Source organism: Chenopodium quinoa, unplaced genomic scaffold, assembly GCF_001683475.1.
Source record: "Chenopodium quinoa cultivar QQ74 unplaced genomic scaffold, ASM168347v1, whole genome shotgun sequence".
Lineage (NCBI taxonomy): Eukaryota > Viridiplantae > Streptophyta > Magnoliopsida > Caryophyllales > Amaranthaceae > Chenopodium > Chenopodium quinoa.
The window spans coordinates 8,911,917-8,927,619 of record NW_018742914.1 but is presented as its reverse complement, the minus strand read 5'-3'; the positions used below and the strand labels follow the sequence as shown (position 1 = coordinate 8,927,619).

Sequence of the window (15,703 nt, the reverse complement as noted above, 5' to 3'; positions counted from 1 at the left end):
ATCCATGAGATAAATAACAACGACTAATAAAAGTGCCACCTCTAGTTATAATACATCTATCAGCTTCAAACACTAGTTTATAACCAAGACTATTTAGGGTAGGACCAGATACAAGATTTCTACTAATCTCCGGAGCATACAACACATCCCTAAGAATGATTGCATTCCTCAAACTAAACATTAGCTCCACTTGTCCTCTTCCAAGACCTTGATGGTTGAGTTGTTCCTCATAAAGAGGTCTTCTCCATCACCAACCTTGTGAAAGATTTTGAACCAATGTTTCATCTTGCATACATGCCTAGAAGCACCCGAATCAATCCACCATGAGTCATCATCCTGCACCATAAAAATGTTAGGATACGTTACATTTAAATTCAAACCAGAATTAAATTCAACCTCATGTAAAGGATTACCTTTGGTGGATGGGTCCTTACTATTAGAAGCATGACCCTCCTTGGCCTTCTCTATTTTCTTCTTGAAAATGTAGTAGCCCTTCTTGCGGTGTCCAGTTTTACCACATTTCCAACAAGCAAACCTATTGTTGTTCATTTTGTTTTTGAACTTTCCTTTGTAATCATTATCATACTTACGTTTTTCACTAGTTGAAGCACTAGATTTACCTTCTTCCACCATATTAATGGTGGATGTGTTAGGATTCCCATTCTTAACACTTTCCATGGCCCTTATTCCCTCTTCAACTTGAAGATGGGTAGCCAATTCAAACAAAGACATGTCTTCTTTCTTATGTTTCAATTCATGTTTCACATTTTTCTAACTAGTGGGCAGCTTATTAATGATACTTGAAACTACAAACAATTCATCCATACTAATACAATGTTGTTTCAAATTACCATAAATTCGTTATACTTCATGAAATTGATCCATGATGGACCTACTATTAACAAACTTAAAATTATTAAAGTTACTTACAAGAAATATCTTGCTAGAAGCATCCTCTACCATATATTTGCTCTCCAAGAACTCCCAAAGCTCCTTAGCAGACTCCACATGTTGATTAACATAAAAAAGATCATCCTCCATCCCATTGAGAATGTGACCCCGACAAATAAAGTCATCATTATCCCACTTTGACCTCTCATGAACATCCTTTATGGTCTCATTCTCATGTTCTTCCGGCCTAGGAGTACTTATAACATAGGCAACCTTTAACGAAGTAAGAAGAAAATACATCTTCTTTTTCCAACGTCGAAACTCCACACCATCAAACTTCTTAAGTTTGACAAAATTAGTGGTAAGTTCTTTCACACTAGACATGATTCTAATTAATCACTTTAGATTGTTAGGTTTTCCTAGTACAAAACTTCCAGTACTACAAATTTGTGGGAACAAAACCTAAAAAACAATGTTTAATTACAAATAATAATATACAAACCAAGCACTAACAAGTTTAATAAAGTAGATTACAGAAAAATTACGAACTAAACTACAAGTCTGAAAGATAATAACTTGCCTTACTCCAAGCAACGAAAAACAACAAGAACATGAGAATAGATGTGACCACGTAAGTCTCTAATGCTTGATACTCGTCTAAGGTGTGTAAACACTTTCTTAAAGTGATTATTTCCCCCACAACGGTGCTTGGGTTGAACCGGAAAGTCACTTTGAGATATAGTAGACAACACTACGATCTTTGCACTAAGATTTGTAGTAAGATGATTAAATTCTCAAAGGGAAACTTAATTGATAGAGATTTAGATGAAGAGATTGCAAGTTTCTTCCAATAAAGTGTGAAGAGAATAACTTTGGGGAGGAGAGAAAAACTGAAATCATCTCTTTCTTCGTTTCAATTTTACAATAAAAAGAACGAAAGAAACCGCAAACTGCCGAAGAGCCGCGGGCGTGGACAGGGTGAAATCCAATTCACCCTTTGAATTCTGGAGAAGGCTAGTCGCGGGCTTGGAGAGAGCCCTCCCCAGCCACTGCGGGCGCGGCACCCCTTGGAGAGGGCTCTCCCACATACACTCTAAATTACTAACAGTATGGGTTTTAGAGATCTCAAGGTGTTCAATCAAGTGTTGTTGGCTAAACAAATTTGGAGATTACACAACAATCCGGGTTTGTTACTACATTCTGTGTTTCAAGGCGAGATACTTTAAGAAGGGGTCAGTGTTGGAGGCTTATTGGGGTCACGATCCTAGCTATACATGGCGAAGTCTTTGGGGCTCAAAGTCTATGCTTCTTAAAGGCTTAAAATGGAGGGTGGGCTCGGGGTCTGAAATTAAAGTCTGGACAGACTCTTGGCTCCCTGGTACACCCCAAATCATAGCTCCTTTGCAGAATGGTAACTTTGATCCGATACTTCGTGTTGCTGCTCTCCTGGATGCTCGTAGCAGTGTGTGGGATGTTGAGGCCCCTCGGCACTATTTTGATGAAGAAGTATGCTGCAAAATTCTAATCTTACCCATTGCCACTGCGTGTACAGACACACGCTACTGGTGGCCTTCAAAGAACGGGGAATTCAGTGTCAAGACTGCATATTGGCTGGGAAAAATGGGTTGGGGTTTGATGAGTAATGCGAACCAGGACGAGGATGACAGAAGGTTGTGGAGGCTGGTTTGGAAATTGGGTGGCCGCCAAACGGCGTGAAACATGAACTTCATAGAGGCCCGCCAAACGGCGTGAAACATGAACTTCATAGAAGACATCTCACCAATAGTGACTTGTGCTCATTGTGTGGAACGGAAAGTGAAACGATTTCTCATGCTCTCTTTGACTGCCCGGGTGTAAAACAGGTATGGGATGGTAGCTCCTTTGTGCCTGTGATTTTTGATGCCCCTCTGAATATGTCCTTCGTTGAAAGGATGCTCTGGCTTGCGAATAGACTCACTAGCAGCGAGTTGGGCATGATTCTAAATGTTGCCTGGTCGATTGGTTTTGCCGTAATCAGCGCATTTTTGAAGACAAGAGTCTTGATATGAAGGTTATGGCTGCATGCTTTGCTAAGTCACTTCATAGCTTTCGCCAGTATGCTTCAAGAGTGTTCTCTGGCTCGGTCAGAGCTGCACAGCAGCTTGTATCATCTTTGGTGAGGCCTCCTGCAGGTTTAATTAAAATTCATGTGGGGGGTGCCTTGAAAGGTGGACTTGGAGCCATTGCAAGGGATGAACATGGGTAGATTATTTGGGCAGCTTTCCAAAGGAGTGGAATGTTGATGTGGCTCAAGTGGCAGCAATTAGATTTGGGTGTCAGGTTGCTAGAAGATTGGGATATGATAGTTTATGGGTTGAAGGAGACTCCCTGACAAATGATACTTCGCATGGATATCCTCCAATTTGGCTGCTTGTTGACGAAGTCCCTAGTATTGCTAAGTTTTTTAATTTCTGTAAGATTTCGCATGTTAAGCGAGCAGGTAATATCGTAACTCACTTAGTTGCTAGACGGAATACGGGATTATGCGATGAGAGAATTTTTATGAACTCCTTCCCCCAAAGTATTTTAGCTTTGGCGGAACTTTATGTTATCCAGTAATATAATGCTCTTTTTCCCTCAAAAAAAAAAAATATACGAAGTAAGTTTTACACTTAGTCCAAAGTTTATACTATAATCATTTATTGGACCAATAAGCCGTTGGTAAATATAATTTGACAAATTAATTATGTGGTATTTTTTCTATAAAGGTTGTTATCGTAGAACCTTGTAATGTAACTGGCGTGGCTCACAAAAAGGATGTTAGCATAGCCAAATGAATTAGCCACATGTCCATACTAGATTAATTGCAATAAAATTAAGGGAACTTTTCTAATTAGTAAAATTAAAAAATGCAAACATAGTTCGAGTTTGTTAGTTCTTCCATAAATTGGAAGCGTGAAAGAACAAAAGTGATGCATGTAGGTCTTCGTTTGCAAGTTCATGATGAAAATCTCTGCAATCTGCATGAAACCATAATACATGGACAAAGTTAAACCTTGATGAATTGCCAAACCCCCCTTTCCCAAATACGAATTATAAACTAAAAAACACGTGCATAAAAGTTAATTTGCTAGAGGATAAATACATAGTATCTTCAAAGTTAATCATTTAATTGGATCAAATACAAGGTATAATTAAATAATTAACTACGTGCATCACACAATCAACCCCACAATACCTATAAGACGGAGGTGCACCTGACATGACATTTCCACGATTAAATAATATTTCATTCCGATTAGTACCCCCAAGTCTCTTGCTCTTATTAAGCTCAGCCTTAATAGAGGTGGGTAGCGGGACTGGGTGGACGGTCTATCCGCCTAATGTGACAACATTGGCAAGTGCATGTAAAAAGCTATTTGTTTGAAATTTTTGGACTTCGTTAATCTAAACTATCATTTGTGCAATTTTTGCTAGTATGCCCAATAACCGATGGTTCAAAAATTTGATGGTCATATTACCAGTTTACCACGGTAAAAATTTGAGGGAATGTTGTAGTGATACATTAATGCACTAAAGTTGATTGTATAAATTGCACGTCTCAACGTGTGAATTGATATAGCTAAACCGAAGCAGACAACTAAAGAGTTGTATTTATATTAAGCGAGCTCTATTCTTTCATAAATTCCGTCGTTAGAATACATGTTTCCAAAATACTTTGTAAATTACCCCATAAAGGTCTATTTTGTTCACCTTATTTTCACTTATTTCAGTTTTAATAAGTTCAGTTAAATTAAGATAAGTTCAATTCAGAAAAAATAAGTTTTAATAAAGGTAGCCCAAATTTAAATTAAAACTAAAATAAGTTGTAATAAGTTTAAATAAGTTCAGATAAGTGAAAATCAGGTGAATAGAATACACCTTAATATTATCAAATCTTCAACCATTATCGTCGAATAATATTCGTAAATAGTACAGACTACAGAGTATCAATTTCATTTACATCATCATCTTTCCAGAAAGGGTGTAACATTCAATGGGCTCCTATTGAAATAAACACATAACATGTTCCAAAGTCTAAATTAAAACAAAATAGGGATGTGTTTTGTTTTTACTCATCTGAACGTAGTGAACTTATTAGACCTTATTAAAACTTTTTTTAGTTATAATTTGGGCAATTCTTATCAAAATTTATTATTCCTGAACTGAACTTATTAGACATAAAATAAGCGAAAATAAAGTGAACAAACTCTAAATTGAGCCAAAAGCCACTATTATATATTTAACTATTTTTGTGCCCGGGCGATGCCCATATGGTTGATAAAATTTTAAGATAACATTTTTACTTGAATGTTAATGAATACGGTCATATAATCCGTTATGATAATGTAGGATATTTAGACATACAATATTATATGGCTTATATTTATATAATAGTGTACTTTTTGTAGTTTTGTTTGTAAATATATATCTATGTTATTATTGACTTGAAATTACTTATATTGAGCTTAAATTATTTTCACTAAACTTAAAGTATTTTTACCAAACTAAAATTATTTTTACAGATTAAAACTTTTTTTTTTATTGATTCTCTATTATTTTTTTAAAATAAATTAAATAACAATGCATTTTGTATGCGGCTAGCCACACCATCTGGCAGACAGAGTAAACCCTATAAAACTGACCGAGTAACTCTTGTAATACTAACTAAGTAACCTTTAACACTGATTAAGTAACTCATATCTATAACACTAATTGAGTAACCACTATAACACTGACCAAGTAACCCTTATAGCACTCACGAAATAACTCTTATAATAGTTGGTGACACGGTTTGACCAGCTACATATAAAAGTTTGTGATTAAATATATTATAAATGGATCTTATTTTAAAGAACTTTTTAAAACGAATTTTGATGATGGAAATAGAATTGTGTTATAAGATATTTATAAGAAGTTATGATTAATTTCCCTAATTTTGTATAAATGAAATATTAGAATTTTATCGATAATAAAAATCTATACAACAATTTTATTTTAAAAAATCTATCCAAAAATCGCTTACTTGGAATCATATATGTCACAATAATACCTATTTATCGCTCATGTAGTGCGACACTTAACAAAAAATTGGAATGTCAAGTGTCGCTATCTCATTGTCTCGTGGCCTGGTTGCGAAATCGGCTTTATTTATTAGTTATATGATATAATATGATTTGATTTGATTTTTGACGACTAAAATTGAGAAACAAAGAGAGAAGACAGAGAAAAAATGGAGGGAGATGGAAGAAGCAATGCATCAATTGCGTCAAATCCCAGTTTAAAATCTTCTGCGATTTCCCAAGATCGCCTCGCCAAATTTCGAGTATACTCTTTAACTCTGCTTTACTTTTTGCTCGAATTAAGAAATTTGATTACTTGAATTTTGAACAAAAACCCAGAAAATAATTTGATTTCATGGGTTGATATGTTTCCATAATTTGTTAATTTTTTGTTTTGTGATGTTAGTAAAATGGGCTTAATTTGATATCAATGCCATAGTAAATCACTAAATTGTATTAGTTGATGCTTGATTAGTGATTTCTGCTGTTTTTGATTTGTTTTGGGGATTACTGAAAAAAGGGTTTGATTTGATTTCAGTGTAGTAGTACTTCGTATATAATCACATACTTTGTTAATTGATGTTTGATTATAGTTTTTTGCAATTTCAGGTTTCCATTTTAACTTGTTAAATTTAACATGTATGTTTCTGGGAATATATAGGGGTAAATTGTTTAGCTTGTCATGAATTGTTGTTGTGATCATGTTTTAATCTAGGGTTTGGAATTAGTCTCCTTGAATGCAAAATTAAGGAAAGTGTGATTAAATAGTGGAATTATAAGACCCAACAATCCCAATGTCATGGAGCATGGAAGAGTAAATTGTGTTGTTCTGACTTTAAGGTTGCTTGGTTCCTTTATTTTCATTTTCGATGTTGCGATTGCTTGGTGTAAGTATATCTTGGACTGTACATCTTGTAGGAATTACAAAGAAGACGCTTGCAAATTCAAACAAAGTCTAAGAACAAAAGAAAGTCTAAAGGTCCATCATCATTCATTATGTACTGTACCTCCTGGTTATGACTTTGAGCTATCACTTTTTTATACTGAAATTGGGATGTTAAAAGAAATTTGTGCATTACTTGTTAAATTGCAGATAAGAAAGATAAATTTGTAAGTGATGATGTTGATACACAAGGGTCTGTGGATGACCATTTAGATGAGTATGAGGGGTTGAAACATTCAAGTGTTAAATGTAGTCCAAAAGGTGAGGATGATAACAAGGTCTTATCATCAACTTCTCGTGTTGATGTACATCCTGCGCTGAAGAAGAAGAAGTTGCACTGGGGGTAATGATTTACATGTTGTAAATTGTTTTGCTGCTAATAGCCATTCCTTCATCTACCTTGTACTTGAGATGTAATGATATATATCATTTATAACACTGATCTTTTGGTTTGGATGACAGGTTAGACGCGAAAGAACGGTGGGAAAGAAAGGCCAACATGTAGAATTTACGGATTTACTCAAATGGAAAAGAAGCATATCGATTATGGTCTCAGCATGGCAGACTCTAAGCATTTTAATTGTTCACTTTCTGCAGCTTAGTTGGGGATGATCCTGCAGTCTGCATTTTGGTCGATGAATACTGGGATTACTTTGGATGAATTATGAAGGATATTGCACTTGCAAATACTCTTTAGTCTTTACTAGTGATTACTTATCTGTTGTCTCGAATGGGAAGGGACTGTTATGCATCAAGGGAAGGGGTTTGTTTGTTCTTTGTAGTGGCTGTGTAGCAGTGTAGGTTATGGAGGGGAGCAAAGAGCTTTTGTATATCTAGTTAAGGACGAAGAGGTTGTAGTACTGGCAAATTATTTGTAGAATCAATTTGTTGTTATCATTTGTTGAATCAATTTTCTCCTATTTCTGGGCTGTTTCTCGTTTTAAATAAATCAAATACTCATGGTTTTCTTTTAAGCATCCAGCCAAACCTTGTCGTTTTTTCGGAAATTTTAAAACAGAGAATTTGTTTATACTCTGTATAATATATATATCCTCCTAAAACTACGGTGTACATATTACTTTTTTCTTTCAAGAGATGCAAAAAGAGGGTTTATGGAAACCAGATACGAAAGTTGGGTCAAATTTTTACTGACTTCAACATTCGATTTGTTGCAGTTACTAGTTAGGTCAAAGCATGCATCATTGTAGATCATTAAAAGTATTGAAGGACATTATATTTCATAAATAAAAGTCATACGACATCTACAATTGACTATCAACAATAATGAAAACAAATTTAGCAAAATCAAACAAGAATTAACTAGGGAAGGGCTAAGAATCCAACTGCATAGATATAACAATTCGACACGTTCTCGATTTGTTGTCTCATACAATTTTTTGAGTGGATCCGTTGCCGCTTCATAAATTTGTGAGAAAGAAAATTTTTGTGTTGATTTCGTAACCCGAATTTAAGCAATAATCAATCATAGCCCCGCATAACTGGAGACCAAATTAAGCGCAAATAAAACCTTGTCTTTCGAAAGAGTTCGAAAAACCTCTTCTTTCGAAGGAGATCGAAAAAACCTTGTCTTTCGAAGGAGATAAACTCTTTCTTTCGAGGGAGACATTATTATAACCTGGAAAAAAAAAAACGTAAAAGAAACAAAAATTGGGGCTTTTCACCGGTGAAATCCGATGGAAACCCCTTCAAAATTGACAATGAAGGTTAGAGTTTAGGAGAGAGGAGGGAGAAAGAGGAGGCTAGGTAATCAATTTACTAGTTAACAGAAAGAGTATGACAGCATAAATTCACAGAAATAGTATGACAATGTTACAGAATAAACTACAGTGGTAGAAATGTTTAACAACCAAAGTTGTCCCACATCGGTAGTAAGAAGCAAGTATGTGTAAATGTGTAATAAGGGAAATATAAAAGGTCAATCATATTACTAGAATTTTCATACCTTTCTCGGCCTTTTGGCTAAGATCAAGTGTAATATCTGTTCTTATCAGTTTAATATCTGATACGTGGGCCAATGGCCCACAACGATATTAAATTTATTTTTTAAGGGGGAAGTCCCACAACAGTGGCTTGCTACTGGGGTCTTCAAGCGTCGCCCATGCGTTGCACTACTGCACGGGCCTGGCGCACCCCACCATTTGTAGTTACAATTTTTCTTTATACTACCTCATTTTTGGGTATTATTTATATTAGATAAAAAAATTTAAAAAGTTGTAGAAGTAGTGTTATGTTTATTCTCTCACATAATTATTTCCAAGAATATTGCTATTATTTTTATTTTGTTAACAGATTTTGGACAATGTTATTTCTGATGATCTTATTTTCATACAAAATATTTTCTTTAAAATAAATGTCATGTTTATTCTCATTTATCACATAATTATTTCCAAGAATATTGCTATTATTCTTATTACTTGTTAACAGATTTTGGACAATGTTTTTTCTGATGATGTTGTTTTCATACAAATTATTTTCTTTAAAATATGTAAGATGAGGTTTTTCGAGTGAAAGAGCTACTGTAAGCAAGAGTTAATAAACTGTGGATGCATAAGGTGAAAGAACTAGAAGCAACTAGTGAATAAATTTCCAAACTCTACTATAGCTGTTTATAGAACCTTCAGAGGGTTCTGAGAGTCTGGACATCAATGTACACATGAGCAAGAGAACTAACATCACACTCCTAAATCCGGGAATTATTAACTTTATTCTCTCTAGCATCTAGATCAAAAACTGATTCCTCCAGATTAAACAGATGGGTTTAGAGCAAGCTCTATTTCTTCAAGTGACCGTCCTTTTGTTTCGACAACGTTACCAGCTATGTACAAGACAGCTAGCACACAAACTGACGCGAATCCCAGATAGACTTTGCTGATCCCGAACTTGGTGACCACACTCAAGAAGTAAAGACCAATTACGAAATTTGAAGCCTGCAAATGGGGTTATATGGGGAAAGGAGAAAGAAAGAAATGTCAATATGTGGGTGCATAAATCGGAAACATGATGCTGAAGCATACTGCTATCTGTTTATCACTTACCCAATGCATCCCCAATGACAAAGCGACGGCTTTTGCTCGAATTCTGGATGCAAAGATCTCTGGAAGTAGAAGAGCAGGAACAGGACCAGCGCCAAGTGAAAAGGAGAGAACATATCTGTGGGGAAGAAGATATTATCTATTGTTGTTTGGGTACAATTAATGAAGAGGAATACAGAAATTATATATTTTACAGGTAAATGACTCACAAAACAGTTCCTACAACAGCAAGTGTGCCCGAGTATGGTGCTAGAGCCTTCCATGTGAATGATAGTGACAGTAACAACATTGAAGCAGCCTTCAAGTGGGAAAAGAAACTCGTCAAAAGAGAAGGTACAATAGTATTCCAAATGAATTTTTCAGGAAAAAAATAGTTAACAAAACACATTTGAATGCCCTCCACAATTCATGTTCAATTGCAGGAGACTAGGAGAGAGAGGTCCTTCTGAGCTCACAACCTTACAAGAGTTGCTAGCTTGCTACAATATCTTGATTCTTTTTTTTTTTTTAATAAATAAATTCAATATCTTGACTGATAGAAAAAGAGATCCCGTCAGGCAACACTTTGTTTTGATCATTGATCAATAAGGTATAGTGGTATACTCAAATGCCCTCTATTTCATGTCAGTCTTAAGGTTCATTCTCTGTTACTGAAGTCAAAATAGAGCCTTATTGATGATGAATATAGTACATATTATTTAAAGGAAAGCTTACCATTCCCGAGAAACTTGTCATCAGTAGGCTCTTTCTTCCTTGCCTGTCCATTAAAGAAGAAGCAATAGCAGTGCCTACAAAGAGGAGCAGATGAATTGAGAAAAAAGTTGCAAAGTATATAAAACTAATTAAGCAAAATGGTTCATCATGACATACCAAAAACATTTGCTGCTCCAACAAGGGCACTAGCAGCAACATCTGATGCAATTCCCGCACTGCGGAATACAGATGTGGAGTAATATACTACAGCATTGATTCCGGCCATTTGCTGGAATAAGAAAAGTGCAGCACCAACACTTACCACTGTACATAAAATGAATGTTATAAATTCTTAGAATAAATTAATACAAGGCTGAACATAATAACACACTCAAAAAAATGGTTTACGTGTCACTGTCTTAAATACCACGTAAGAAAGATGATAGGTACTAGTCTAGCATGAGTATTGCCTCTCTCTCTCTCTCTCTCTCTTTTTTTTTTTTTTTTTTTTTGGGCGTAATGTTTTATTATTAGATTAGTCTACGAGATATATCATTTATTACATTGCAGCAGCAGTGGTACACATATTTGTCTCCCCTTGCCCCGCTCTAGGGAGGAACTTTTCCAGAAAAATTGGATAATTATGATATTAATGTCAATTTCAGGAGAGATGGAGGGCAGGGGCTGGGGAGAAGGCCAAGACTTCCTTGATATACCTTTCCGATAGCGACTACTGAACAGATCAAACCATCCAGCTTCTGGTTCAGAAGAACCTTGCAACCGATGTTCTCAAATCATTGATCACCTCCGGAACCCTTTCTTTTCCATAGAGTGCTGCTACAGCCTTTTGCGCCTCAGCAATTTTTCCTTGCTGCAAAATTAATGAATCAGCTGAGCAACTTATGAACCCCCTAAATATGGATCAAAGTCTAAAACCTTCCAGTAGCTGTCATCATAGCATAGAGAAAACATATACTCTAAACGTAAACATCAGAGCACCTGAAAAAGCCACCTAGGGCTTTCTGGACAGAATCCCATCCCAAGAGCCAAGAGAACAGAGGGAACTGTTGCAATACCGAACATTGTCCTCCACCTGTAAAGAAAGAAAGAGACAACAAATAAAGTCATCAAAATGATAGAAAAACTGAGGTGATATACATATAAAACAATAGTGATATCACATTAAAAGTGGCCAGCAAATTCAATTAATGACTTCAATTGAGATTAAAATAAAGCCTGAAAAGCTTTTAAGTAAGAGCAGTTTGACAAACACAAACAACATAGGGATATCAAGGTAGTACCACAAAGGGTTTCCTGCTAAAGGCAATCCAGCAACCAAAGCAGCAAGAATCCCAATGCATATAAAAAGTTGGTTGACAGAACCAAGTGCACCCCGAATATCAGTTGGCGAGATCTGCAAAACAGAAATTATCTCTGTTCAATTTCTGTAAACCGACAAGTTAAAAATTTAGGAAGCATAGAGGTTATTACCTCAGATATGTATAATGGAACTAAGGCCGATGATATGCCAATTCCGATGCCACAAAGTAAACGACCAATCATCATAATTTGCACACTTTGTGCTGTGGCACTATAAAGAGATTCAGGACAGAGGTGTTACAAGTGAGTTGCTGAAGGTAAAATATTTAAACCTTAAAGGATTGTGTAATAACCAGAGATAAGCTCCTATTGCAAGAGGAATTGCATCTAACTGGAAAGTCCTTGTTCTTCCAAATTGATCAGCCAAGGATCCACCAGTAAACGAACCAACAGTCGCTCCCGCAAGCAATATGCTCACAACCCATCCTGCAGGAAAGCAACAAAATTGTTTTAAAAGCAGAACCAGCATTATGATTTCATAATGATCTGAATCGGATACAATATTATCATCATGGTATGCTAAAATGATCTTAAAGTCTTAAACATATTCCCAATAAGATTTTCTATATACCATGCTTCACATTTATGTTCTATAACAACTTGCCTTGTAAAACAGTATTGCCGGTAATAGCCAGGTCGGCAGATAGGTAGTCAAGAGCTCCATTTACCACACTGCAAGAATAACGATGTGAAAAGAAAATCTTAATAAGGTTTGTAGAGTGTAACCCGATTCCTAAAGTATCCATGAAAGTACTTGTTTCACCAGTAATGAAACTTAACAACAGATCATAGTCATCATACCCAAGGTGATATCCAAACAAAATAGCTCCTAAACAAGCAACACCAACATATGGCAAAACTGAAGCAGAAGGTTTGCCTTGATATTTGACAGGAGTAGCATCTTCAAGATCTCCTACAATGTATGTACAATGTGAACTGTGAGAAAATAACCAGAATCAAAAGCATCACAGCAAGTTTTCTCAAAATATAGACAATATACTAGGAAGATTTTGATGCATATAGCCCCAAAGGCTTTAATCAAACACTTCATCAAGTTGGTAGATGGGTGATTGAGTCATCAAATAAATATTAGAGTGACTATGCAGCTTGAATAGAAATAAAGTGATGACCACAAACACACAGCGGATACTAAACTGAATAGAAAACCTGTCTGCAACTCCGGATCTTATTAGTCAGAAGCTCTGAACAATTGATTCTGAAATCTTAAAATGAACATATTATGCTTGTCAAATAATTCTGAACTGACCAAGCTTAAAGTATTTGACCTTAAGAACTTATAAGACAAAAATGTTAGCATGACTCAGAGTATCATTCTAAGATGGGTTAGCAGATGTAAAGTTGATCCTCAAACAAGTAATTCTTGAGAGACAAAAAGACAACACAACAGCATTCCTATAAATCATAGCTCCTAGATTTAACTTTGTTTGCTACCAATTACAAGTACATTATTATCGATTGATTACATTATTATGCTATCATTGATAATCAATATTTTAAACAGACGGATCACACAAAACCTGACACTAAATTACAAAGGCCCCTAAATTATCTCCTATTGGTATTGGTGCTTTACAATCAATGAAGCTAATTCCTCCAGGTTTTACAAATCATACAATGTAAGAGTTGTAACATGTTGCGCCCCGGGGTGGCTTATTACCATGCTATATGTAGACCTTGATTGATTAACTAGCAGTTATGCTTCAGCATACTTCCTTGCCCCATAGGTCAACAGAATAAATCATGTTCTAAAGATTTGCTACTAAGTTATAGTCAACCATGTAAAATATAGTCCTCTATCCATAGTTGGATGCAACTAACTACTAAGATACGAAAATCCCACACACCATTAGTTCCGTTACCATACTCAAGCACTCTTAGGCCTTATTGAACTTAGCTATTTTGACAGTATTGGAAAGAGTCAAAGCAACAGCACAAAGGAAAATGAAATCAACTCGTTCTATGTACACTTCTCTGCAACTAGCATCAAATGAGCAAACCACCAAAAGTGAGGCAACAAGCTAAAACTTGCTCTTCATACTCCACAACTAGATGCTATCCATAAATGTATCCACACCAACTCAAATCATGTCACTAAAACGATAGCTACAACTCCTACAAGACCATCTCTAACAATGCAATTGGCAATTATCTTGCACACGAGTCGCAATCGAAGCCCGTGTCCACGGAACCAACCCCAACAAAATCAATAACATTAACAACCAAGATCACAATTCCATCAAATAAAAACACAATTAAATCAATCAACACACTTTAATCATGAAAGTACCACCATATAACAAAAACAAAAAGCATAAAAAACATAGTTATATGAGAACAAACCAGAAGCAGCTTGAGCCTTGACTGATCTGTACTTGGCTGAAGATTTCATGACATGATCAATACCCAATCTTCCAAATCCAGCACCCATTGAAAGGGACCCACAACTCAATTTACAAGGATTAAACTTATAATTATTGTCATTAACTTTCAAAAAACTCTGATTATTGCAACCAATTGAGCTTAATCCTTTAAACCCATTAATCTGAGCCACTCGACGATTCTGAACTCCAAACCCCAAATCGCCTTTGACCATAAAAGTTGACGCTTGCATTTTTATGTCGCTTTTTAAAATCTAAAGAAAAGTCAAAAAAGGAATAGTTAATTAATTAATTAATTACATATCCAGTAAATTACACTCACTAACTTAATTGGGTACTTAAAACTGACAAAAACAAGATTAAATAATGATCAATGAATGAAAAAGAAAAAGGATCCAACTTTATCCCACATTACAATTCCAAAAACAGGGAAATTTCAACAGATTGTACAAAATTAGCAAGAAATTCATCACATTAAGAAACAATAGAATATGAGATTGGAAGAAAAAAGATATGAAATTTACCGATTATTGAAGTTAGGATTAGGGAAATTCTTAATCTTTTAATGATTAAACAGCGATCGGTCTCAAACTCTCAAAAGAATCACGTTTAAAAATTATGGAGATGATGAAAAAATTGAGGGGAAGAGAGAGAAAGAGGGAGAGCGTGACAGTTGAAACTTGAAAGGAGGAAGAGTGATCAGTTGCTGAGTTGGAGAATTTGGAATTTCTCTTTCTTTTGATTTTGATGAATTGAAGGTAAATTTTGGGTTGGATTATCAGCTTGCCAAAGATAGGATTGGATTTTCAGGGTCCATGTATTTGTCATTGAGGTGGAGTGGGACTGTGGGAGTAGTAACGAGTTCAAGACATCGCCCACGCTAGTTATGTTTATCTTATTTGCTAAAAAATAACTTAAGATATAATTAATTAAGTAAAAGTTATAATTTCAGATATCTGAAATTATAACTTTTACTTACTTAATTAATATATATATATATATATAGACTAGTTTTATGTACAATTAATTTAGAAATTCACTATCAATTTCATTGACATCAATACAATTTTAAACTAAGATTTTGAAATTTGACATAATTATAAATTTTAAATAAACATGTTAAAAAGTTAAATTAATCTAAAGAGTATTAAGATATTTTTAGGGGATACCACAACCCCATGCCATGGCTTATACGAAGTATAATAGAGATATACATGAATTTTCGAATTAGACATACAATAAACCGATTAGAATTTTGATATA

The 15,703-nt window shown here is 35.1% G+C and overlaps 1 protein-coding gene and 1 pseudogene across 1 annotated transcript; one reads left to right on the top strand and one right to left on the bottom strand.

The window, feature by feature from the left end:
* The first annotated feature begins 6,094 nt into the window (after positions 1-6,094).
* On the top strand, positions 6,095-7,835 carry LOC110728227. The gene is made up of 4 exons (XM_021907892.1): positions 6,095-6,235; positions 6,891-6,951; positions 7,066-7,258; positions 7,378-7,835. Exons 1-4 carry the CDS (start codon positions 6,143-6,145, stop codon positions 7,418-7,420), a joined length of 390 nt encoding a protein of 129 aa, XP_021763584.1. The 5' UTR covers positions 6,095-6,142; the 3' UTR covers positions 7,421-7,835.
* A 1,652-nt stretch (positions 7,836-9,487) lies between these two features.
* Positions 9,488-15,307, bottom strand: LOC110728225 (annotated as a pseudogene).
* Positions 15,308-15,703: the final 396 nt, after the last annotated feature.